The sequence below is a fragment of the Diospyros lotus genome, chromosome 7 (assembly GCF_014633365.1).
Source record: "Diospyros lotus cultivar Yz01 chromosome 7, ASM1463336v1, whole genome shotgun sequence".
NCBI lineage: Eukaryota > Viridiplantae > Streptophyta > Magnoliopsida > Ericales > Ebenaceae > Diospyros > Diospyros lotus.
Genome location: NC_068344.1, coordinates 11,985,022 through 12,012,680, shown reverse-complemented (window position 1 = coordinate 12,012,680; position 27,659 = coordinate 11,985,022). Strand labels below are relative to the sequence as shown.

Sequence of the window (27,659 nt, the reverse complement as noted above, 5' to 3'; positions counted from 1 at the left end):
TTCATTTAATATCTTTATTTTATATTTTTTTGTCAATTTATTCTCTTGCAGTTCCTAGAAAACCAAGGGTTTCTGGCCAGTGTCTCAAATGAAAATGAAGTTCAGGTACTGATCTTCTGTCTTGAATAAAATTGATTTTTGCATCTTGTAATTGCTCTTTATCTTTGCTAAAGTCTTTTTATGCTTCTGATTTTTGCAGGTTTGGGATCTCAAGCACAGATGTATAGCATCTAATTTGCAGTGGGAGTCTAACATAACTGCCTTTTCAGTTATCTATGGCACCCATTACATGTAATGTTGTTAAAAATGTTTCAACTAATTCAATTATACTTGGCTATAAGATAAGGTTAAACTTGGTAATAATCATAGTTACTTTTTCTTTGTTGTTTCGTTCAGGTACATTGGAGATGAGTATGGTTTTTTGTCTGTGTTGAAGTATGATGTTGAAAAAAGAGAACTTCTACAATTGCCCTATCACCTTCCTGTAGATGTTATAACTGGTAATAAGTCATTTGCTCTTTCCTGACTACACTCATAAAATTGGATTTTGTGCCTATGAGGGTTTGCTTTGGTTCTTTCTTTTTATCTCTTTATTATTATTTTTATTTATTTATTTTGTTTGGGGGGGGGGGGGGGGGGTTCATGTGTCTTGCCTTTTCAATAATTAGTTGCTTCTCGCTTCTCAAAATGCTGATGTTGCTATTGACAAAATTCTATCAATTTTGAGAGAAATTTCACCATAATCATCACCACCACAAGCCTTAGCCCCACTAGGTAGTAGGGCACAGATTCTAGCTTTCAGGTCGTCTCAATCCATGGCCATATTTTCTATAAGGCCATTATGTCCCATATCATCTGCATAAGTTTTTCACCAAATCTTCTAGTCTTTCCCTACCTATTTTGCTACAAACTTATTTTATTCCATCCATTCTCCTCACAAGTGCATCTATTAGTCTTCTTCTCATATACCAAACCATTTTAATCATGCAGGGTGCCTCTTTTTGGATATATCAATTATAGAAAATTGTTAGAAATACTCGAGAGATTACCATCCATATTCAAGGAATGATATGGGGATTGATATTTCAGTTGATTTATCTTTCTATATTTCTTCCTAGGAGATTATGTTTTGACTATATTTTTATTTGTATCCTAGATTGTAAATATTTCCTAACCTAGATTAGGAAATTGTCTAATTAGAAAAAACCCTATATCGGAGAATAGGTTGTATATATATTTCTTGTAACCTTACAATGAAAGTGTGATTGGATTTTCCTTCATTTTGACATGGTATCAGAGCCATAGGTTCATACCCTTAGAAGTAAGGCAATTTTTGGCTTCCAACGGCCGTAGCCTACCTCGATCCAATCCCCTTTCATAACCTTATAACCATGACATACTCCATTAAATCCGGTAGCATAACAGAAGTTCCTTTTGCTAGAAATTCTAGCAATGGTACAACGTCCGATGGAGAGCTACAGAACATCCAAGCAACCTATAGGTTGAATGGAAAAAAAACTACTTGAAGTGGTCCTAATTGATTAAGACATTCCTTAAGGGCAAAGGGAAGCTGAGCCACTTACTTGGAACTGGGCCTAAGGAGGATGATCCTATGTATGCAGCCTGGGATGAAGAGGACTCGTTGGTTATGTCTTAGCTTTGGAATTCCATGCTACTTGAGATCAGTGACACTGTCATGTTCCTAAAGACTGTTAAGGAGATTTTGGAGGCTGTGAAGCTCACTTACTCTAAGGTACATGACGCTGCTTAGATCTATGAGATCATGACCAAGGTAGTAGCTACCAAGCAAAGATCTCGGTCTATCACCGAGTATGCAAATCTCTTGCAAACCTTGTGGCAAGAATTGGATCACTACCAGTGTATTCAGATGAAGTGCAATGAAGATGTTGTTATATAGAAAAGATTTGTAGAAAAAGAGATGACTTATGATTTCCTTGCAGGTCTAAACTTGTAGTTTGATGCAGTAAGAGTCCAGATACTTGGAAAGGCAAATTTGCCTTCTTTAAATGAGGCAATATCAATTGTATGTGCAGAGGAAGGATGAAGAGGGGTGATGCTTGAGACTACTCCTATAGATAGTTCAACACTCATAACCTTGAGGAGTTACGGCTAGGAGAAACAACCTAGAGATGACATGAAGGTTTTTGATTCATCCAAAATAATGGACAGAGACACCTTGTGGTGCACATACTGCAAGAAACCTCAACATACCATAGAGAAGTGCTGAAAACTTTATGGTAAACCAACCAAGGGTGGACAACAAAAAGAACAAGGGCAAGTATACATGGCCAATTGCTAGCAGTCTACTGAAGGAAAAGCTCCAGATCAAGCAGATACCATGAAGAAATTCTCGTAGTTCTTCTATATTTTTAGAATGAATTTGTAGCAGTATTTAAGTTGAATCTTGACACTTACATAAGGAAACTAGCAATCAACCTACTAAGGAAACTAGTTACAAAGGAAAATCTGTACAATTGGAAACTACCTAATACAAAGAAAATATCTATGCATTCCATATCTATTATTCCATATCTTGGGTAAATCCTTTAATATTCAATCTCTTTCAACAAATATTGTAGTAGGAGTGGATTGGATGAGAATAGTCAGTCCAATTATATTTGACTTCAATAAATTAGAGGTTACTTTGAGAAGGAAGGAAAGAAGGTAACTGATGAGGTCACCAATCAAGACTCGGCCCAAGGCCGACCCAACCAAACCGGAATAGTGTCACCAAAGTAGTAGTGCCATAATGTTATTTTAATACTTCTTAAGTTTTAGAATTCTACTAATGATGCAGTCACCAATCAAGACTCGGCCCAAGGCTGACCCAACCAAACCGGAACAGTATCACCAAAATAGTAATGCCATAATGTTATTTTAATATTTCTTAAGTTTTAGAATTCTACTTGATTTAGGATTCTACTTTATATTTCTACTTGATTTAGGATTCTATTTCATGTTTCTACTTGATTTAGGATTTTACTTTATGTTTGATTAGGGTTTTATTTTTATTAGGATTCTAGTTGACTTTTATTTAGGATTTATTTCTATTAGAATTCTAGTTGGATTTTGTTTAAAAATATTAGATGGATTTGGATTAGCCAAATACTATAAATATGCGTAGGATTTAGAGTTTGTAATTAAGTTTTTTCTCAATCAAATTTCAGCAACCTATTTAGGTTTTCTTAGCAAAACAGTCTTGTTTTTGCGTCTTCTTGAAAGCCAAGTTTTGGTCATTGAAGTTTGCTCTTTCAAGGGTTTATTTTGGTGTGTTTTTTCACACACTCGCTTCACGCTGCGTCAGTAACTCTCACTAGTAGCTTAGAGATGGGAGCCTGTAAATTGATTTCTAGGAAGAAATTATAGAAGTTCTTGAAGATTTCTCCATACAAGTTGTGGAAGGGAAGAAATAGAAGTGGTTGAGATTTTAAAGTTGTGGAGTCTAGAAGTTGCTTACCACATTGTACTCAATCTTTAATTAAGGCTATTATAGGAGGTTTATTAAGCATCAAGGGCTGGTAAGCAAACCTCTAACCGAGTTCGTTAAAAAGAGAGATTTCCTTGAGTTGAAAAAGATCATGACATGTGTTGCTCAACTTCTTCGATTTTCTTGAGGACAAGAAAATTTTGAAGGGAAGGGGAATGTCGTGATTAGAAGAATTAGGAGATAGAAGATAGCAAAAAATAGTTAAAGTTGTTTTAATTGTTATTGTTACAGTTTCAGTAGGTGGTAACAAACCACTGCAACTGTTTTTTTTTTTTTTTGTAAGTGATAGATTCCTAGAACAAAAACCAATGCCGAATCAACTACAAACCAAGGCTAAGGCATACCCTGGACCGACCAAAACACCAGGGGCAAGAACACAACAACGATCACCCTTTGGGCCGAAAGATGAAAAAAAAAACTAAAATAAGAAAAACATAGGAAGAAGAAAAATAAAAGACATTATGTACTGAAAATAAACAAAAGCCTGGGTGTGATCGAAAGCAACAATCCATCTTGGAAGAATAAGCCTGCTGTGCTGATCACGAGCAAGAAAACTGAAAACGAAGTGAGCCCCAACTGGAGAGGCTGCATCGTACACAAGGCACTAGAGGGACTGGCGCTGAACAAGAGACTCCAGGATCACAGAAGCCAGCCTCCAACAGCAAGCAAGAAACAACTCAATGGGGAGGGAAAACTTGGTCCCTTGGAAGCCACCAAACATGACGAAGAGCATAACTCTGAATAGATGGTCTGAATCGGAGAGTCGTCAAATGGGCCCACACAACGCAATGAATTTGCTGAGCCAACTGAGAGGCAGATCTCTCCTGATCATGGAAGCACCTGTTATTGCGCTCCCTCTAGATGAAATACACCAAAGCATGAAGTACCAATCTGTTCACCACCTGCCACGGACCCTTGCCACTCCATCTTGCAGTAGCCTAAAGCACACTAGTATCCCATTGACGCTAAGGCCAATTGAATTTCTTTGATCTGCAGAAGCATGTCAACACCTTTCTGGAGTAAGGACACTAGAAAAAAAGGTGACTATGCCTTTCCACATTCCTCTTGCAAAGGAAACATCTATTCGAAAAAGACAAAAAAAAGTTAATACGATCAAGTGTAGAAAGACGCTCTCGAATCGCTAGCCACAAAATAAAAGAATGAGTTGGAATACACTCTGACGACCACGCGAGCCTATGCCAAGGAAACCCGGGGACGCTGTTCCTGAAAGTCCTTAAGCGTAGCCCTAACCGAAAAGACACCATTTGTAGTCGGGAGCTAAAAATTCTCGTCCTGGCGCTGGAAGCCGTCAAGGCTAGGAAGGTGATTCCTAATAAGATCGTAAGCCAGACAGGGGAAAATGTCAGGCCAATTCCAAGAGCCATTCTCAATAAAATCAAAGCCCTTGACCAAGGTGTGGATGCCTAATTGTCGAGGCAATTGGCGAGAGAAACGATCAATAAGCACACCCAAAGGGTGCCATTGATCATGCCAAAGGAACATGCTACGACCGTCCCTAATTTTCCACCCCACTCTAGATCGCACAACTCCCCTGAGGGAGAGCAGCTTCCTCCAGTACCATGGACAAACGTATGGCACTTTAAGGAGCCAGAAGCATGCCCCATTAACTCGATAGGTATGCACCCACTTCACTTAGAAAGACTCCCCATTGCTTGAGAGTAAGTGCCATATTAGCTTAGCGATAAGGGCTTGATTCCAGACATAGAGAGGCTTGAGACCAGACCCTCTTGCACCTTGGGGCAACAGATCTCTCGCAAAGCCACTTTTGCTCTATGGGGGTCAGCGTCATCACCACTCCATAAGAAATTACGAATTGATTGCTCAATCTCATGGACCACCCGTTTCGGCAAAATAAACATAGAGGCCCAATACACATAGATAGTGGAAAGAACAGACTGAGCTAACTAAAGGCGACCCCTAAAGGAGAGCAACCTACTCTACTAAGAGCAAATCTTATTCTTAACCTTATCAATGATAGGTCGACAATCCCTATATGGTAACTTGGTGGAAAGAAGAGACATCCTCAAGTACTGCACAGGCAGCACGCTTCTCTGGAAACCCGCAACAGTCAAAATATTCTCCCTCAAGGACTCATCTCTACAAGAGACGAAGCAATCACTTTTTAAAGCATTGGCCTTGAGGCTAGACAAACCGGAGAATCTCTCCAAGCAAGATTTCAAGATAGCCATTGAAGCAGGATCGCCATAGGAGAATAAAAGGAGATCGTCTGCAAACATGAGCATCACCAGCCGAGTCTGCTCACATTTCCAGTGAAACTGAAAATCTGGAGACCTCATCTGATGGCTAACAATGCCATGCAAGATCTGCATCACAAGGATGAAGAGATAAGGAGATAGAGGGTCCCCTTGCCTAAGGCCCCGACCACCAGGGAAGAAACCGTTTAATTGCCCATTGATTTTAATGGAATAACGAGGAGTACTCCACAGTGTCATAAGCTTTCGTTAGGTTCACTTTCATTGCACATCGAGGAGGCCCTTTGTGAAGGTGATATTGGAACACGAGCTCCTGGGCGAGCAAGACGTTATCCCCAATCGAGCCCCCAGGCACAACCTCATTCACAAGACCAAAAAGCACGGGTATGATTCTATTGGCCAAAATCTTGGTGATGACTTTATACAAGACGTTACAACAAGAAATAGGCCTAAACTGAGACGACGACTCGGGGTGAGGGACCTTAGGAACCAGACTAATGATAGTCCCATTCATTTGCCCTAAAAGATGGCCTGAGGAGAAGAAGCTCCTGACAGCCTCCACCACATCAGGCCCCACAATCCCCCAAGCCCTCTTGAAGAATTTAACAGTAAATCCGTCCGGCCCTGAGGCTTTATCATCCCCTATGCTGAATAAGGCTCCCTGAATTTCCTCCGCTGAGACCTTAGCAATAAGGCCCCCCCATTGACCCCGCGACAAGCGTTTGTCGATAAATGGGGCAATCTCTTCAGGGGACACAGGGGCAAGACGGTCATTGTGACCAAAGAGGTTTTGGAAGTAGGAAACCATGCAGCTTTCCACTTCCTCTTTAGAAAACCACTGCAACTGTTATAGGCTGTTAATAAAGTTAGTTATAATGTAATCAATTAACTGCTGAGGATAGCTATATATAAAGCTATACCACCTTGTACTGAGACATTATGAATGAATTGATTTCAAGTTCTCTCATTTTCTTTAATCCATTCTTTCTTTCTTTCGCTCTGTTTTTCTCTCTATTTTCTCCCTAATTTCTCTCATCTCTCTCTCTCTTTCTTCTTCCACGCCTGCTAACTAGAAACGCTAGATTCAAAACCTAGGGTCTTGACAATTTGGAATCAAATTAAAGTGTGAGCAAAACATTTGTAATCCTCTAATGTTCATAAATAACTAAAAGCCTACATAACAAGAATAATAAAATTCTAAAACAATTAGAATTATGGATCTTCATCAGGCAATACGGAATATGTCTTATCAAGCACATATGTATACCTTGGTCTCCAAACAATAAAATTATCAAACTATCTATAAAGAAAAAACAGTAATAGCAATTTTGATATTAATAATAAATAATAATCTAGTTATTTCTAAAATTCAGAGATCTTTTGTAAACATGTTATGATTTTACATCTTTTTTTTTTTTCTTTTTTCCCCTTTCTCATCAATAAAACAGTTTAAATAGTTAGTTTAAGGAAAATGGCTTATAAAAAGTGCTAGGTTCAAATACTTTTAGGAATGAAAAAAATCAATGCACCAGTAATAGTACTGATAGAAAGAAGGTATCTATATTATTAAAATTGTGGAAAAATATGGCAAATATTCTCATTGAACTGGTAGACACATATATACACATAGGATGCCTACCTATGGAAACAAATCTCCTAATTGGGTAATCTCCTATTTACAGTAACATAGATATAATCACATCCTAATTACAGTTTTTAAATCTACAAAATATTGACCGATCACACATATAATTAAAGCCTTAATTCACAACACTCCCTCTCAAGCTGATGAATAGACATTGTTCATTCCCAACTTAGTTATAAGCTTGTGAAAGACCTGACTATTGAGTCCTTTGGTTAGAACATCAGTTAGCTATGATTCACTTGATATATAAGGTGGGCAGATAAGACCACTGTCTAATATCTCTTTAATAAAATGTTGATTCACCTCAATGTGTTTTGTCCGGTCATGCTGTACAGGATTGTATGCAATGCTGATGACCAACTTATTGTCATAATAGAGTTTCGTAGGGCTATCCCACTTGAGTCTTAGATATTCCAAAATAATCTTTAACCATAACAATTCACATATCCTCTGTGCTATTGCTCAAAATTTTGATTGTGCACTTGATCTTGCCACGATAGATTGCTTCCTGTTTCTCCAAGTAACCAAGTTTTCATCCAAGAAAGTACAATATCCCGTGATAGACCTTCTATTAACCACTGAGGTTGCATAATCTGCTTCAGTATAGGCCTCTAGGGTGAGCTTACCCTCCCCCTTTTGAATAAAATTCCCTTTCCTAGAGTACCCTTGAGGTAATGCAAGATTCTGTAGTCTGCTTGTAGGTGAAGTTCCTTGGGTTCGGGTTCGTGCATGAATTGACTCACTATACTAACGGCATATGCTATACTCGTCGTGTGTGAGATAGATAAATTAGCTTGCCGACCAACCTCTGATATGCCTATTTGTTTGTGTCTCTATCTCCCTTAGCTTCACCAAGTCTGTGATTAGCATCATTTTGAATGCTGGATGGTTTGCAAGCTATTTTCCCTATGTCTTGCAAAAGATCAAGGACATACTTGTCTTGTGATATAAATATCCCATGTCTAGATCGTGCCACTTCAATACCTAGGAAATACTTAAATTTCCTAATTCCTTGTTCTCAAACTTCTTAGCTAAACATTTCCTCAAGTTCTGCCTCTCATTTTCATCATTTCCTATCACTATAATGTCATCAACATAAACAATAAGAGTTATGACTGAACTTAAACCTGAACTTGAACCTGAGTGCTTTATGAATAGAGTGTGGTCCTGTTGGCTCAGTTTGTAACCCATGGCCTGCATTACTTCGGAAAATCTTCTGAACCAAGCTTTAGGCGACTGTTTTAGGCCATATAGTGCTTTCTTGAGTTTACAAATCTTAGTCTTAGGTCTATTTCTATTTAACCCTGGGGGTATGTCCATGTAAATTTCCTCCTCAATGTCTCCGTGCAAGAAAGCATTCTTCACATCGAAATGTAGTAAAGACAGTCAAAGTTAGTTGCTAGGGATAGAGAATTTTCTTCGTGTATATCTTGGTTATTGGGGTAAAGGTTTCTTGGTAGTCTATTCCATATGTTTGGGTGTAACCTTTAGCTACCAACCTAGCTTTGTATCATTAAGTGTCCCATCTTCTTTATACTTGATTGTGAAGACCCATTTGCACCCAACATGTTTCTTCCCTTTTGGTAAATCCATAATTTCCCATATATTATTGTTCTTCAGGGCCTGCATTTCAACATTCATGTCATTCTTCCAATTTTCACAGTTTAAAGCCTCTATGGTAGGAGTGGATATTGTATGTATGTTTGTAAGAAAGCTTTTATGAGATGGAGAGCATTTTTTAAAGGATACAAAGTGAGAGAGTGGATATAAGGGATATTTTGTTCACTTTCTAATTCCTTTCCTTAGTGCTATAGGCAAGTCAATATCAGCCATGGAATCAACATTCGAAGGTGAGCCAATAGATGTTACCTCATTTCCAGACGTTGGAGCTGATGATAGGTGTAGCCTTGGTTCAGGTTTTAGATTATTCCTTCTTGAGTAAATCTGAAAAAAACATTTGTCAATGGTGGTCTCTCCCCCTGCAGTTTGGAGACTAGGTTGGAGGGAAGTTCATGAGTTGGTGGAGTAGAGTCAAGTGTAGGTTCGGACAGAGGTTTAGGTTCAAATGCAGGTTGGCCGAGTAGAGGTTTAGGAGCTGGCAGTAGGTTAGGAAGGAACAACTCATCCTTATCTTCCATACTTGGGGGTCTCCCTCTGAAGACAAGGGTGAGTAAAATAGGGTTCAATCTCAACAAATGTAACATCCGCATAAACCAAAAAATTTTTAGTTGAAAGATGATAGCATTTGTACCATTTTTGTATAGAAGAATAGCCCACAAAGACACTTAAGAGCTCTAGGATTCAACTTCTCCCGACGAGGGCTGTGAACATGAACAAATGAAACACATTTGAATACCTTAGGACTAAGCTAATTCATGGTATTAAGAGCAGGATAGAAGTGGGATAAAACATCCATTGTAGTCTAAAAATGTAACACTCGGGAGGGTAATCGGTTGATAACATGAGTGGCTGTAAGGACAACTTCCCCCCAAAATTGTTTAGGCACATTTTTGTGAAGTGAAACAACAATGCCCTAGTAGTATCTAGAAGATGGTTGTTCTTTCGTTCTACAATCCTATTTTGTTGAGGGATAGAAATACACGAGGACTCATGAATAACTTCCAGTTGAAGGAAATAGATGGAAAGGGTTTGGTTGAAATAATCCGTGCATTGTCTGACCTATAAACCATTTGATTTGTGCCCCAAATTGATTGTGGATCATAGAAAAGAAATTTGGGAGAATATCACTCACATTAGATTTAAATTTAAAAAAGAAAGACCCATGTAACCCTTGTGCAATTATCAATAAACGAAATAAACCAATGCACCCCAGGAACAGTTGGAATGGTTGATGCACACCATATATCACTATGAATCAATTCAAAAGGAGTATTACATCTGTTATTACTAGTAGGAAAAACAACACGTTTATGTTCGGTAAACTCATAGACATCACAATGAAATAAAGGTGGTTTTGAAAGGCATGTTAAGGGCTGGTTCCACCTGCCAAGTGGTACTTTTTAGATTTCTTAAGATAGTATCAGCCATCCCATTCCTTAACTTGTCCAATCATAAGTCTTGGGTCTTTGTCCTGAAACACACAACAAGAAAGGAGAAAAATCATTTTGCAGTTGACATCATAGGATAGTTTGGATACAGAGAGAAGGTTGGTGGACACTTTAGGCACATGAAGGACATTTTTGAGGGTCAGGGAAGGACTAATTTTATACTCTTCTATTTTAGCTATTGTGATCAAAGAACCATCAACTGTAGCAATTTTTCTATTGTTAGAACAGAGTGAGTATGAGTGAAAAAACCAAGAGGAAGGCGTCATATGGTCAGTGGTTTTGGAGTTAATAATCCATAACTCTTTAAAGGATGTATCAGAGGCATTTAAAGCATGGGAATTTGAAGGTTTACTCGAGTGCAGTAATGAGCAGGTGCGTGAAGAGAAGGGTTTGTCAAGAGTACTTAGGAAGTGCCACAGCCTTTCAATCTCCTCCTTGTTGAATTCCTTTGGTTTGTGGGGCTGTTCTTCTCCTTGTGGGTTTGCCATATTGACTTGCCCCTAGCTCTGATGCTATTGTTGTCTACCTTTATTTCCCCATTCTTTGCTTGGTGGCTTCCCATGCAGCTTCCAGCACATCTCCCTAGCATGTCTTGGTTTCTTGTAGAAAGTGCACCACATATTCTCACAATTTTTCCATTCTCTCCAATCAGTTGGTCCTTCTTAAACCCACGACTTCCTCTATTTGCCACCATTGTTGAGGCCTCAGCTGGTTTTGGGTCCAACTTGACACCTGATCATACTCCATTAAGTGAAGGAAAGTCATTTTTGCCTAGGATTGGAACCCTTACCTGATCATACTCCACATTGAGGCCTGCAAGAAAATCGTAGGTGCGATATTTGTCTATGAAAGCTTCCAAGGTGGTTGCATTATCACTGTTCTTCATCTCAATTACTTGATAATGATCCATCTCTTGCCAGAGTCCCTTTAGGAAATTGGCTTACTTGGTGACAGTTTTGTTTCCTTGCTTCATTGCAGCTATTTTGGTCTTCAATTCATAGATCTGGGTCGCATCTTTAACCTTCAAGTAGGTTTGTTAGATAGACTACCAAACCTCCTTTGCTATTGATAGAAACATGCAGGTGTCACTAATTTCAGGTGCCATTGAACTCCACAACCATGCAATGATCATGGAATCTTCTTCATCCCATATCGCATAGGCTGGGCCTTCCTTCCTTGGTCTGGTCCCTATATTATGACTAATCTTCCCTTTCTCTTTCAAAATGATTCGAATCAATTGGGACCATTTAAGATAATTTCGCCCATCCAACCAATGGGTAGCATTGATTTGCTGTAGTTCTCTCAATGGCTGAAGCAACAAGGCTGCCAATGTTTCTCTTGTGTCATGGGAACTAACTTCATCAATGGTGGATCGACATCATTGGTTAATGGGAAGGGCTAAGAAAAGAATGGTAAATAAGGTACTATCGCAACAATGAAGGCTGCTAGTGATGGTTCTAGTAGCAGGCAAGGCTGGGAAACAATGAAGGTTGCTAGTGGTAGGCTGTCTGTAGCAGCAGAAGGGCTGTCGGCGATGAAGGCTCGGAAAAGAGAGTCCTAGGGTTTCTTAGGCTCTGATACCATGTGGAAAAATATGGCAAATATTCTCATTGAACTGGTAGATACATATATACACATAGGATGCCTACCTAACCATGGAAAGAAATCTCCTATCTCCTATTTACAATAATATAGATATAATCACATCTTAATTACAACTTTTAAATCTACAGAATATTGACCAATCACATATAATTAAAGCCTTGATTCACGACAAAAATAAAGAAAATAAGTGTCTTTAATCATACCCATACTCATTCACTTTATCTTTGATTTGAAAAAACTTTACATTCCTTTGTTCTATAATATTTTATTTTAGTTAAAAAAAATGCTGTCGAATGTTGAAATAACTCAATTCTTCCATTGTGTTTCACCAAAAATATTGGAACTTTGTTTTTGCATATTGGTTCCTGTTGGTCTTTGTTTTGGCAGGAAAAAAGCATTAGTCACTAGTCATACCCATACTCATTCACTTTATCTTTTATTTTATTTGTTTTTGCATTAGTCATAGCTAGTAAGCTTGCCTCCCCCCCGGGATGTCTCAAGAAAGCATTTAAACCAAAATGAGCACAGGTTGAAAAATAATTTGAAAAATAAGGTTTTGTGTATTGGAGTGTTAATTATGGAAGGAAGTTCATGCTCTCTCTCTCTCTAGGCGGGGGCAGGGGCAGGCAGTCCTTGTAATGTACTCTATGGAACAGAACTTACTGGTCCACTGACAGTTATTCTTCTTGTCCATTTGTCATTTGTGAATGTGTGACTATAGGCTTCTTTTGGTCTAATGAATACCATGATTTTGTTTCATTATGCAGATGCAGCTGGAATTTCTTTGCCCAGTCATCAATCTATTGTTAGTGTTCTGCCGCAGCCCACTTCCCTTGGAAATAGGCAAGACTGTAAAATACTTGAACTTTCTCAATTTCTGGTTTTGAACTTTGACTGTGGGTATTTCACCTCTATGCAATACCATCAATATGCCGTCATGTCATTTTCACTACCTTAAGATGCATTGTTTGATACTCATCAAATTGTTGCAATACGTTCAAAGTACAGCATCATCTGCTTCTTGTTGCCTGGCTCATGTTTTATAGATGGCTAGACCATCTTAAATCTATATTTGCTTCTTCTTCTTGTTCTTCTTTCCATTGATCTCTTGTGAATGCATTCTTTTTAATGTGGTCTTTTTCCTTTCCCCCAGATAAAATCATGCTTGTCCATCTTGATGGAGCGTTTTGACCAAATATTTCGTAAATATATTTATTCAGGATAGCCAACATTTTATCCAATTTTCTCTTCTGCTTATAAGAAAATAACCATGGATTATCCCTTCGGCTTCTACAAATATCCCTGTATTTTGTAAATAATTCAATCAAATAGCCTTTTGTACCAATTTGATACAAAAAGTAGGCCTCAGAAACTTGAAGCCTCCTTTGGTACTTAGGAGCTTGAGAAGCCTCAGAGAGACTTTTTGTGTATGGTATCTGGGATGAGTCAAGAATCATTTAATTTATCAAGTGCCTTTACCCCTTAGTGGAGGTCTTGGTAGTAGTAAGCTAAGGCTTCTAAATCTTATAGGAAAGTGGTTATAGATATTTCAATATGAGAATGATGGTTCGCGGGAGAGGGCTTGCAGCTAAGCATATTAAAAGAGGGTGGTTGACAAAGGGTTATACAATAACTTCAAAACCTCTTATGGGTTAGGATTGTGGAGAAGCATCAATGCTTTGCATTCAGTTTAATCAGCTTTAGGTTGGTGAGCTACATTTTAGCTAGATAATCGGTATGGCCATAGATTGTGGTGCAAGGCTTAGGGGAGCAAGTATTTCCTTTTCATTGCGTGCATTGTTTGATTCATAGATTTGATGTAGTCATTAGGACAGGGATTGAATGTCTGAAGCCTTTGACATTGTCTAAAATTACCTTTCGACTAGACAAGACTAAAGGGCATGGTGTTTATGGGGTGGGGGATATTGTTCATTTGCTGATGCTATGGTGTCCTGTAATCTGGAGGTTATGTTTTTCTAGGCAGATTCTTTAGCTATTGATGATTGCACAAGTTCCATCAGTTCTGATGACCTAAGGCTTTGTGGAGAGATTTAGGAATGGAATGGAATGGAAAAGAGGGGAATGGGATGTAAAGTATTTTCTCCTTTGTTCGGTCGATTTGGGAAGTAATGGAAAATGTTTCTCTTTGTTTGGGAGAACTATTGGAATGGATGAAATGCAAGGATATTTATCATCAAATGACCATTATATCCTTTTAATTGAAAGATGGTGTTACAAAAGTCAGGCAAATTTGAGCTTTTAAAAACTATTAAGACTAATGTTGTCAAATCACAAAAGTTAGTTTTCCATCCATTCTCTACAGTTCGAGGGAGGCAAAATAGGCCTTTGGATGGAAAATGATGGAAACACTTTCCATCAATTTCAGTTCTATTCCATTACTATGAGAAATAGAGGAATAATTGTATTTCTTCTCTCAGCCAATGATACATAGGGGTTAGCTATATATACATAAATTTCTAACAATAAGAGAAAGCTATATCAGATCCCATAATTTGTGGAATCTCCTAATAGAATAGGAAACCAACTAAATCAGCCTAATTGATCATAAAATCCTTCCTAAAATAGCTAATATAGAATCCTTCCTAAAATGGCTAGCTATATACAGTTTTTCCACACTCTCCCTCAAGCTGATGAATAGGTATTTTCCATTCCCAACTTGGATATAATATTCTCAAACATTGAGCTACTCAATCCTTTGGCAAGTACATCGGCTAGTTGACCATTTGTAAGAACGTAAGATGTGCAAATCAAACCACTTTCCAACTTCTCTTTGATAAAGTGTCTGTCAACTTCAATATGTTTCATTCGGTCATGCTGAACTGAATTGTGAGCTATGCTGATTGTAGACTTATTGTCACAATAGAGTCTCATCGGTCCATCCCATTTAATTCTTAAGTCTTCTAAGATGATCTTCAACCAAATTAGTTCACATATTCCTTGAGCCATTGCTCGAAATTTAGCCTCAGCACTAGATCGTGCTACTACATTCTGTTTCTTACTCCTCCAGGTCACAAGGTTTCCTCCAAGGAAAGTGCAATATCCAGAGGTTGATCTTCTGTCAACAATTGACCCAGCATAATCAGCATCGGTGTAAACCTCAAGGACTAAACCTCCATTTCTTTTGAACAGAATCCCTTTTCCTGGTGTCCACTTAAGGTGCTGTAAAATCCGGTGAACAGCTTGCAAATGAACTGTCTTCGGATTGTGCATAAACTGACTAACTATACTCACTGCATATGCTATATCTGGCCGTGTGTGAGATAGGTAAATGAGTCTTCCTACCAGCCGTTGATACATTTCCCTGTCAACTGCCGCATCCTCTGTTTTCCCAAGCTTAAGATTTGGATCCATGGGAGTGCTTGCTGGTTTGCATGCAGTTTTACCCGTTTCCTTGAGAAGATCTGTAACATACTTCTGTTGTGAGATAAAGATTCCTTGCCTCGAGTGTGCAACTTCAATTCCAAGAAAATACTTCAACCTTCCTAATGCTTTGATCTCAAATTCCTTAGCCAAACACTGACCTAACAATTGCTTCTCTCTATTATCATCTCCTGTCACTATTATGTCATCAACATACACAAGGAGAGCTCCTTGATGGAGAGTGTTTAATGAATAGTGTGTGATCTCCTTGGTTTTGTTTGTATCCCATAGCCAACATAACTCTTGCAAATCTTCCAAACCATGCCCGTGGTGATTGTTTAAGACCGTACAAAGCCTTTTTCAATTTGCACATCGTATGATCAGCCAAGTTCTTCCCATAACCTGGTGGAACCTCCATATAAATCTCTTCTTCTAGCTCTCCATGTAGGAATGCATTCTTGACATCAAATTGTTACAATTCCCAGCCATAATTAGTAGCTAGTGACAACAATACCCTAACAGTGTTCATTTTTGCGACCGGGGCAAAAGTCTTTAGATAATCAATTCCATAAGTCTGAGTGTATCCTGTGGCTACCAACCGTGCCTTGTATCTTTCAATTGACCCATCTGCCCTGTACTTCACCGTATACACCCACTTGCAACCCACTGATTTCTTTCCCGCTGGTAATCTCACCAGTTCCCAAGTTTTGTTCTTTTCCAAAGCCTCCATCTCCACATTCATAGCTTGTTTCCATTTTTCATTAGACAATGCCTCAGACAAGGTAGTAGGAATGGTGATAGTATTAAGACTTACAAGGAAGGCTTGGTGATGTGGTGAGAAGTTTTTAAATGATAAGAAGTGTGCAAGGGGGTATAGAGGTCGCTTTGTACACTCTCTAGTTCCTTTTTTGATGGCAATCGGAAGGTCCTAGTCATTACTATCCTCCTGAACTTCAGTTTCAAGTTGTAATGCAGAGTCAGAAATTGTTATCTCATTCAAGGAATCTAGGTTGGACTCTTGGACCTGCATAGGTTCAGGAATAGTCGCCTTCTTTCTCACAAACACTTTGCCAAATCTCACATCTCCAAGAGCAGAATCAAGTTGTTCTTGTGGTTCATGTGGTATTTTCGGCATAGGTTCAGGAACAAGCTGTTCAGACATAGAGTCAGATGAGTTCCTGGGCATATGGTGGGGAGATGATGAACAAGAAGGAATCAAATCGAGCAAAAAACTTTCCTTATCTTCCCTAATTGAATTCTCCCCCTGAAGAGAAGGATGGGAGAAATACGATGCATGGTCATTGAATGTGACATCCATCGAGACATAGAACCGTTTGGATGGAGGGTGATAACACTTGTACCTTTTTTGAGTAGAAGAATAGCCCACAAAGACACATTTGAGAGCCCTAGGATATAATTTTCTCATGGACAAAGGACACACACCCAAAAACGCGAGGAACAAGGTGAGTGGTAGTGGTGAGGGTTGGATAAAATGTGGAAAGGACATCCATAGGACTCTTGAAACCCAAGACCCAAGAAGGCAACCTATTAATGAGATGAGTGGCTACCTTAGGCATACTGGTTTGAAACAATAGAGCTCGGGTTTTTTTCAAGGAGGTGACCATTCTTCCTCTCCGTAACTCCGTTTTGTTGTGGGGTATTCACACAAGATGATTTGTGAATGATTCCTTCTTTATGAAAATAGGGAGTAAGAATGTGGTTGAAATAATCCCTAGCATTATTTGACCGGAACCTTTTGATAGTAACCCCAAATTGAGTTTGAATCATGGCGCAAAAATTGGGAAGAACTGTACTAACATAAGACTTATGTTTGAGCAGAAAAATCTAGGTGACTCGAGTACAATCATCAATGGAAGAAACAAACTATTGTGCCCCAGACACATTAGAAATGGTAGATGGACCCCAAATATCACTGTGAACCAGGTAGAAAGGAATAGGACTTCTTTTATTGCTAATTGGAAAAGGAACACGTCTATGTTTGGAAAATTCACACACCTCACAATGAAAATTTTCGGTAGCTAAATTGGTAAACAAGGAAGGAAACATAAGAGCAATAATTCGAAATGATGGATGTCCTAGGCGGGAATGGAGAAGCTGAATTCTTTCTCTATTAGAGGGAACACATTCTGATATGAAGGACTGGAATAAACTGCCCTTGGTCATGTTCAATTGACTAGGTGTCTCAAGATAGTAGAGGCCATTCCGTTCCCTAGCACGTCCAATCATCTTCCACGAATCCTTGTCCTGAAATACACAACAACTGTTGTGAAAAACAACATTACAACATAAATCTTGGGTGAGTTTTTGTATAGAGACAAGATTAGTGGATGATTTAGGAACATGTAAGACATTTCTCGAGGTTACTGATGGGCTTATTTTGACATCCCCTACTCCAGCTATAGTGGCTAAGGATCCATTGGCTGTGGCTATTTTCTGATTGCTTGGACAAGGAGTATAGGTGGAGAAACATTGGGATGAGTGGGTGGGATGAGTGGGTCATATGATCGGTAGCTCCTGAGTCCATAACCTAAGAGTTGGTAAAGACTACACTCGAGGCATTTAATCCAAAGGAAAATGGAAACTCACTTGAATACGCCAAATAGCAAGTACCTGAAGGCTTTTCAAGACTTTTGATAGGGGATCTCACCCTCTCAATCTCCTCTTGGTTGAGACTACTCAGCTCCTGTGATGCTGATTCACCTTGTGGTACTGCAGCCATGTGAGCTTGTCCATTGTTCCGAGGCTGATCCCCTCCTTTCAGTCCCCATTCACGGCTTGAAGGCTTACCATGAAGTTTTCAGCACCTTTCACGTGTATGCCGAGGCTTCTTGCAGTAAGTGCACCACAATCCATCACGGTTTTGGGCTTTCAATTGACCATTCTTTCCTCCTTCAAAGGCTGTTCCTTTCTCCGTGTTTATGGCTGATCCTTTACCACTAGCCACCATAGCTGAACTGTCAGTGGTTTGTGGTTCAAGCATGACCCTTCTACTTTCTTCTCCTCGGACTAGAGCTACAACCTCATTAAAACATGGGACCTCCAGCTTTCCAAGGATTTGTATCCTTACCTAGTCAAATTCTGGATTAAGTCCAACTAGAAAATCATAAACCCTATCTTGTTCAATGAAGTTCTTTAAGACCACTGCATCTTGAGAACACTCAGTCTTTATCACTCGGTAGTGGTCCAATTCCTGCCACAAGGCTTTCAGTTGATTTGCATATTCTGTGACTGTTTTCCTTTTTGTATCTCAGTGTTAACAATTAATTAATATGCAGAGTGCTGCTTGCATATGGCAATGGGCATATCATTCTCTGGGATGTTACTGAAGATCGTGCTGTGCTTGTGAGAGGCAATAAAGATCTCCAACCTAAGGATGGCAAAGTGGTTTATTCTCCAGATGGCATTGATCAAGAGCAGTTTACTAATGTGACAGAATATGAACAAGAAGAAAAGGAGATAAGCTCACTCTGTTGGGCATCTTCTGATGGAACAATTCTTGCTGTGGGTTATGTAGATGGAGATATTTTGCTATGGAACTTGTCAACTGTTGCTGCCAGCAAAGGTCAGAAGGCATCTAGTAATGTTGTTAAGGTTCAGTTATCATCAGGTGAGAAGAGACTCCCAGTCATTGTTTTACATTGGAGTCAAAACAGTGCACATAATGATCATGGAGGGAAACTCTATGTTTATGGTGGTGATGATATTGGATCTGAAGAAGTCTTAACGGTGAGATTTCTGGACCTTAGTTACACATTGTTGCTTCTGTAATTTACTTATATGTTAGTTGATACTTGTACTTGATAATAAGAGCTGTATGCAGTACCTTAGCTCAGCTATTTGGTTTTAGCAATTAGCAAGTTGTGATGTGATCCTCAGTTTTTCCCTATACCACCAAATCTCTGTGTAAAGTTCTGAAGAAGCCTTTTCACTATTATTCTGGTCTGTCTTCTTACTTATTGCTTATATTGACATCCACTGGTTCATTTTTTTCCTGGAACTGACACATCCAAATTGATCTTGTTAAAAGGAATCACAAAATTTGGCCCATTGTTCAAACAATTTGGTGCCATCCTAATTCTATGTCTCATTCTTTACTTGGTTCCAGTAATTTGGTTCCATCGTTCAAATAATCATTCTACTTCTGTTTTTTATTTACTTGTGCATTTTTAATTTCACTCATTCATGTCAACATTCTTGTTTTAGTTGCACCAGGTGTTTTGGCTTCCTGTTTATCCCTAATATCTTGTGTATGGTTAGAATCATCAATCTTTTAAAAAAATAACTGATCTTGTTGCCATATTAAGCCTACCTGTTTGAATTTGAATTTTCTCACTGCATTCTCTTGTTGCTCTATGATTGTGCTTCAAGCACGATTTGTTGCCATCTTTTTTTTCTCGGGTAGAGGAGGCTGTTCTTTTCTTTCTTTTTGTAGGTAATGAAATGATTTATAGCAAAAATTACTTTTGTAAAGTGGAGAGCCTTGTGCTATGAATACACCCTTCTAATATAATGATGGTAATACATCAAGGAGATGGAACCCATGTAAATAATAATACTAAATGGCTACCCTAGTGCTTGAGGCTCCCTGATTTGTTTTGTGCTTGATGTGTAAATAATACACATCAAGGTCGTATTTGTATTTAGCCTAGCCTTGCCTTGTTTTCTTGCAAAGAGGTTGTTTCTGTCCTAGTCAGAAAGGAGCAACATTATCTTTGCTGCCTGCCAAGGCTGGCCCTTATAAATAATAATATTAATACGAAAATGGAAAGAAAGAACAAAAAGGAAACACAAACCAGAACTAAACAAAAGCATCACTCTTAGCTATACATTCCCTAGTGCTTCCATAGTTGGGATAAATGAAGTGTCAAATTTCACATCTATGGCCAAGGGTTTCAAAGACATCAATGGCATTTTAGGTTGTGAACCCCACTAAGTGAGCTGTAGGCATGGCCATAAAGGCAAGCCATGCAGCAATATCCTCAAAGAATGATATGAGGCTATAAAGCTGTGAGGGGTTTTAGACCATGAGATCTTGGGAGGGGCTCTATGATGCCATTAGATTTACAAAGTTACGTTTGAAGAGAGACAATGATACAGCCATTTACAGTCCACATCCTTGCGGAACGAATTTTGGTGAATTGCATTGAACGGTCCAAAACATGCCAAAGCTTGGAGAAAGCATATATGGGAAGACATGTGTAATGTGTAAGGTTAACATCATTCTCAGCGATCTAGCATGGAATGCATCAATTCTGAACCACAAAATCCCCTGAGGTTGATTGATATGTTGCTTGGATCTTACCTAATATAGGAGTTTGTTCCCTTTTGGAAATTCAGAATGTCGTTTTGAGCACTTTGAAGACAATGAGAAAGCAGTATTTCTAAAACACCAGTGAATTCCAATAATATGATTTAACTGAGCTAGGACCTGGGCCACATTATGTGAATTAATAAAAAGGTAGATGAAGAAATAAACTGGATAAGCTCCACTCTGATAATTAGTAGCTACTGTTGATCCAAAGAGAAAGTAGTTCAGGATCAAAAAGGTGGAAGAAGGGGGAAACCAGAGTGCAGAGAAGAAAAAAATAGAACTAAAGGTAGAGAAACCAGAGAGAGGAATCGAGAGAAAGGTGAACAAAGCCCATATTTCAATAGTGAATCAATTAGTACCAAAACTGAATATTTTTGCGCTTATGTAATATTTATATATTCATATACCCACTGAAGGAAGAATCCAGGTTAAAGTAGGAAACTAAATCAAACATACTAACATGTAACGAGATATTAATTCTTATGTTGGATTTTGATTTATCATGGGAAACTTACAAGTTTAGGAATTTTATTGGATTTATCTTTGTCTGACTTTGATTGGGTTCCTACTTGGATAGGAATGCAGGTATATAAATATCACAATATAAATTTTGATTGAATGAATGTAGAAAATTACGTTTTCTTGCAGCAACAATACATGATGGTCAGGAGCATGACTTTTCTCCTGTGAACAAAGAAAAACTCCAGGGTAGGCTTCGTGTCTTTGGCAAGTCCTATAATCAGCCGAACAAATGTGAAAGAATGCTACTGTGGGCCGTTAAAAGTTTTATGCATACAATAGTTTTGAGTAAGATGTGGTATGGTTGCAGGGTTGCTTGTTATTACTTCTGCCAGGGTTGGAGGTTGCAACTGGTTCCCAGTTGGTGCAGACAACACTGTGTTAGAGAGGTTTTGAAAGCATCGTTATTATTGTGGTTGTTGGAATCTGTGCAATATTCAATGGCTAACTAATAAGGGATCTGCTTGTGCTTCTTGCAATGTGATAGTTTAAAAGAGGGGCTTGTAACAACTTCCCAGTGTCATGAATGGTGGTGCTATGCATTTAGTGGTGGTTGGGTCTGTGATTTAGTCAGCCATTGGGCTCACAAATGTTCTGATTTTGTGATAGTGATAATGTAGAGAGAGTAGAAAAAACCAAATTGTAACACCCTGGATCTCTGCAATGTGTGGAGATGATGTGCGAGAGGATTAAATGGACCCAAGGGACAAGGGGTAAAGATGACATTTGAAAGCCTAAGGACAGAATCAAGGTTGGTTAAACCAAAACTGTTGAAATCTGTCAGCAGGAGAAAACGGACAACCAGTACAAGAGGAAGGTCAACAGTTTGCAGTGGCCTTTGAAAGAAAGCGAAAAGTGTCCACTGTTGGAGAAGGCTGTTGAAAGACAGTGGAAGACTGTTGACAGATTTGGGTTTGATACATTATTTAGCGAACAACTGAGAAGATGAGTAAGAAAGAGGGGGAGTGAAGAGATACAAAGGGTGAGGAAGAAGAATTAGAGAAGAGGAAAAGAATAGGGAAGAAAAGAAGAAGAGAATGAAAGAAAGAACTTGGAATGAGAAGTCGAGAACGATCTTTGCATTCAATAATTGACAATCCAAATACAAATAATCCTTACATTTGTGAAGTTTTTGTATGTTCACGTCACCGTAGAATCTAAATTAGACTAGGAAACAAAACATAGCATGTCTAATCCTCTAAAAGTTCCTAAATAAATAAAGTTCAAAAATAACAAACTTTTCATCTCCATCAACCAGTGAAAGCTTCATTTCTGTTTCTTCTTGCAAAAATCTGCACAAAGAGAAGGAAGGCACTTGCATGAATATGATATTAGAATGCATAAGAAGTTGTAAGCATTAGAAATACAAGCAACCCCCACATAAATTCAATCACAGTGCCATGAATTAGGTTGGTATCAAAACTTTTTGATGTTCTTCTTTCTCCCTCTTTTCTATTATTTATTTCATCTTCTTCTCTTCCTCTCTTCCTTTTTTTTTTTTTCTACCCTTGGTTAAAATGAATGGAAGGGGCGAAAAGCTCAAGAACTCAAGTATGCATGGTGGGTTCTGATTAGGTTAATAAAGCATGTTTAACTGACTCGGGTTACATTAAAGTTTATTCAACACATTAGTATTCTCTTACATTGGGCCACCATGTGCAAAGATTTCATATCAATGATGTAAATTATGTTTTACCTGAGCAACTATAATGTTGAATATGGACTAGCTCAAACACTAGCTTTGGAGTACTTTACTTAAATGCTTTCTGAATCAAATATTTGGCTTTTGAGCTACAATGTAGTCTACAATGTACAATGTATATAATTAAATCCATACAAAAGGGAATTCTTGTTGACTTTTGTGATACTAAGTTGACACCAGAAATAACTAGTCCAAGTGTATTGTCATATATTATGAGTTAGTCTCTTCTGGTTGGCACTAATGTGTCTGTTAGCATGTGTTTTTCCTACAATGTTAGTCCAAAACTAATATTTTACCCTTTTTTCTCAGATACTCAATCTTGATTGGTCTTCTGGTATAGAAAATGCAAAATGCATTGGTCGCTTGGACCTCACGCTGAACGGTTCTTTTGCGGATATGATATTGGTGCCAAATGCTGGGACAATGGAGGGATATGATATCTTGTCACTATTTGTGCTGAGCAATCCTGGACAGTTGCACTTTTATGATGATTCTTGCTTGTCTGCTTTGTTGGTGCATCCGGAGAAGAAGCATTCTGTTCCTGCAGTTCAATATCCTGAGGTTATTCCAACTGCTGAACCAAACATGACTATAGGAAAGCTCAAGTTGATCAAGAAAGAAGAGAGCTTTTCAAGGCCTTTTTCAGAGGTACTTTACTTTCATCCACCTTTGAACCTCTCTGAATGGTTCCATATATTCATTTTTTCTTTACTCATGTTTTTTAATTTTTTTTATGTAAATATTGGATTTAGACACTTTCAGCAGCAAAATGCCAAACACATATAGTGACTACAGCAAGTAGCAAGTGGCCACTGACTGGCGGTGTTTCTAATCAACTGTCCTTTGCTGAAGATAATGGCATTAACAGAGTGTATATAGCAGGCTACCATGATGGGTCTGTTCGAATCTGGGATGCCACATTCCCTGTTCTGTCACTCATTTTTGTCTTGGAATCTGAGGTTAGGAAAATATTGCAAATTTTCCAAGATTGACTTTTATGAGACTGTAGGCATCTTGGAAAAATTTGTTGTTTTACTAGTTTAATGGAATTATTGTTGCTTAAATAGAATATACTGTCTGATGTACAGATAGTAGGCATTGATATTGCTGGATCAAATTCATCCATATCAGCATTAGACTTTTTCTCTTCCACTTCAAGTTTAGCAACGGGCAATGAATTTGGCCTGGTAAGTATTTTTTCATTCTATGTGTGCCATGGTTGCACTTCCTTGTGCATGGATATCCTACTTTTCCAAGGACAAAAGGTCCCAACTATGAACAGTCATTTTTTTGGTTGCCTTATCTTCCTTTTGGGCCCATGTAGGTTTGCTTGTATTCGCTGGTGGTGAAATCAAAAGAAGTGAGTTTTCACTTTGTTACAGAGACGAATCATGAAGGTTTGGTATTGTAAATGTTCATTATTTGGTTGCTCTGCTATTATTCATGGTTTTATCCCTTTTATAATTGCTCAGAACATAGGCTTTAAGGAAAATTAGAACAGACAACGAACAATAAGAGCAAAACAGAAAGGGGTCTGGAGAGCAACTCAGCAGCAAATGCTTTTTTATTTGGCTCTTGTCTATTTCCTTTTTTTTTTTTTTTTCTAATGTTAGGAAGGGGGCACTGAGGTGATAGGAACTATGCTGTGCATGACAGACAAGCTGATATAAAAACATCTGGCCCCTGTACAGACTTAAAATGGACTTCAAAGGAGGAAAATTTGAAGGACAGAAGGCACATAGAGTGGAGAAGGGATCGTTAAAAAATGAAAAACACTAAAACAGCTTTAAAAGTATTGTCTTTTGTCTTGATCACATGCTATTGTTTCTTTACTTTGTATTTCTGTTTGTTTATAAGTATTTGCAGCTATGAAATTTTATTTTGCAGTCAATATGTCTGTTCTGCACTAGTAATTCAGTGAAGAAAAAGTTTTTGGTTTCTTAGGCTGATAATGGCATTTATGCATACCACAGTAACTGTCCTTTTTCTCTTTATTAAAAAATGACATGTTGCATATCCCTTTTTTGGCAGTACACAATTTACATTGTGAGAATGGAGCTCACTGTACGGCTGTATTTTCTTTCCTTCATTCTCCTGTGCGGACCCTGCAGTATGTAAACTCTGGAGATAGACTAGCTGTGGGCTTTGAATGTGGCCGTGTAAGGAAAATACTCATAATCGTTGATTATAAATCTATGGCTGTTGTCCATTTCGGGCTGACCTATTGATAGTCACTCAGCTATGTAATTGACAGGAATTCACCTTTCATGGCATTTCAGGTTGCAATGCTTGATATTAGTTCGTTATCGATTTTGTTTCTTACAGACTGTCTGTCCAGCTCAAGTTCAGCGGCTGTATCATTAGCTATCAAAACATTCCCACATTCTCATGGCATTTTGAATTGTTCTGAAAATAGAACTTCAAATGAATTTGCAAAGGAAATAATTTTCATCTTGACTAGAGACGGAGATGTTGTTGCTATGGATAGCACCAGCGGCAATATGATCAGCTCTCAGTCAATGCACCAAACAGAGTTGGCTGCTATTTCTATTTATATTTTAGGCAAGTAAAACCATCTTGGATTGTCATTAGTTCATGGCTTTATAGTTACTATAATTCCAACAAACATTTTGCATGCAGAGGATGGTGCTTCCTCTGAAGTATCCAGTGAAAAGTATTCATTGATCTCATCTCAGGATCCTAAAGAAAAAACCGAACCTGCTCAAACATGTTCTCACCAATGTGATTTACCTGAAGCACCTGCAACATATTTTGGACAGAATTTTGTAGACTCATTTGTTTTACTTTGTAGCGAGGATGTACTTCTTTTATATTCATTAAATTCTCTGATGAAGGTGCATCTACTCCCTTCCATTTTCTATTAGAAAGTTCTGTAATTCCTTTCATGAAGTAAAGGTAAATTGCTTTATGTTAGGGGGAGAGTAAGCCAATTCGTAAAGTGAATCTCCAAACAGCATGTTGTTGGACTACAGTCTTCAAAAAAGATGGGAAAGAAGACGGACTAATTCTAGTCTACCAGAGTGGATTGATCGAGATAAGGTGAATTACTTCATTTATGGCCGTTTCTTTTAGTATTATGTTTCTGTCAGTATGATGCAAAAATGAATGAAACACTGGGATGCTGCTTAATGGTATGATACAATTCAAACGCGTAATGGTATTCTGTGTTTTTTCTTGATTGATCAATCTGTTAAATGGTTTTTACTTTATGGTAATACAATTTATTATATTATTTGACCAAGGTATTTGATTCTAATTCTTTCCTTTCAACAGGTCCCTTCAAGATCTTGAATTGGTGGGAGAAAGTCATTTGATGTCAATCCTCAGATGGAGTTTCAAGACTAGCATGAGCAAGACAATATGCTCTTCTGATACAGGGCAAATTGTACTGGTTCGTGTTTCTCTTGTGAAACATATCAGTTATTTATCTGTTCCATGTTTTGTTATTTACCATTTTATCTGATCCAAGTCTATGTCAAACAAGCTCTCTTGGCCCACATCCATAGGTAGTGGTTTTAGGTTGGCCTTGAAAGTACTTGTAACACAATGAACCCTCTCCCAAAAATGTTACTCACATTTAACCCTTTGACTTCTAAGACCAAGTAATATACCAAGACCTTCTAAATAAACTATGGATGTGTGTTGTGACATTCCCCATATAAACGTATGTTACTAGAAAATGCTAATATGATTTACAAAATGATATTCTCCATCCAAAACAGTGATTTGGACATCTAAGTGTATCCCTAATTAATGAGAAAGGTATAGAATCAAATATAAGGAAATGGAATCAAGGACAAAGAAGTTGCATTATAATAAAATTGGCCAGACATATTTGAGAAATTTGTTTCTACATGAACAAAAAATAGACTTCTCTAATTGGGTGCCTAATTATTTATAGAAAATTGCTCCAAAAGCACCTTAAATTTCAATAGTAATTTATGCAAGTTTACCCTATCTAGCACTAATACAGTGTTTTTGCTTACCGTGTTCCCTTCCTGTTTCATGTACTGGAACAATCTTTATTCCATCTAACATTAAAGTAGACATTTTTAACCCTATCTAAGATTAGAGAACAAAAAACTATTGAAAGCCTCCCACATGTATTTCAAAAATTTTAGATTAAATGACTTCAGATGAATTTGGCTGTGGAACTGTGATCCAACAATTGGGACTTTGGCCCTGTTTGGCATTTAGTTACAAGAAACAAGGTGACGTGAGGTGAGTGGGTTGAATTACAAAAATCTATTGGTGAATTTATCAAATTGAGTTTGGTTGGAATGTTAAATGACTAAAAAGGAAGTATAACTAGTTGGGAACAAAAATTTCATGTGTTATTTTAAAGGGGTAAAATTAGAATAAATGTTGCATTATGTGTCATGCTATTGTGTTTGGCATTGAACACACCCCAGTGTAGCCATGAACTCAATGCCAAGCATGGCCTTTATTATTGAACACAGGGGTCTAATAAATTGGAAAATTTTGACCTGAATGAGGCTGAAAAATGTAGCACAAAAATTACGAAAATCAAACTAAATAAGTTTTGGAGCAAATTGATAGAAAGCATTAATAGTCTCGAATGATGCAAATAGAGAAACTGTGTGACCATAATTGTTAAATGTTAACCATCATCTTGTCTAAAAG

General features: G+C 38.1%; 1 protein-coding gene across 4 annotated transcripts in view; it reads left to right on the top strand.

Annotated features, from left to right (window-relative positions):
• Positions 1-27,659, top strand: part of LOC127806244 (uncharacterized) — a 40,656-nt gene that overhangs the window by 6,654 nt on the left and 6,343 nt on the right. For all 4 annotated transcript variants that reach the window (XR_008024377.1, XM_052343401.1, XM_052343400.1 and 1 more), the window contains exons 4-17: positions 52-105; positions 200-291; positions 397-500; positions 12,828-12,903; positions 18,738-19,188; positions 23,304-23,642; positions 23,747-23,953; positions 24,083-24,181; positions 24,319-24,391; positions 25,026-25,153; positions 25,274-25,556; positions 25,635-25,849; positions 25,930-26,054; positions 26,289-26,406. Coding sequence is in view for 3 of the 4 variants with exons in the window: in XM_052343401.1 (XP_052199361.1) it covers positions 52-105; positions 200-291; positions 397-500; positions 12,828-12,903; positions 18,738-19,188; positions 23,304-23,642; positions 23,747-23,953; positions 24,083-24,181; positions 24,319-24,391; positions 25,026-25,153; positions 25,274-25,556; positions 25,635-25,849; positions 25,930-26,054; positions 26,289-26,406 (2,364 nt within the window). In the remaining variant the exon portion in view is untranslated. The remainder of the gene's footprint in view (positions 1-51; positions 106-199; positions 292-396; positions 501-12,827; positions 12,904-18,737; positions 19,189-23,303; positions 23,643-23,746; positions 23,954-24,082; positions 24,182-24,318; positions 24,392-25,025; positions 25,154-25,273; positions 25,557-25,634; positions 25,850-25,929; positions 26,055-26,288; positions 26,407-27,659) is intronic.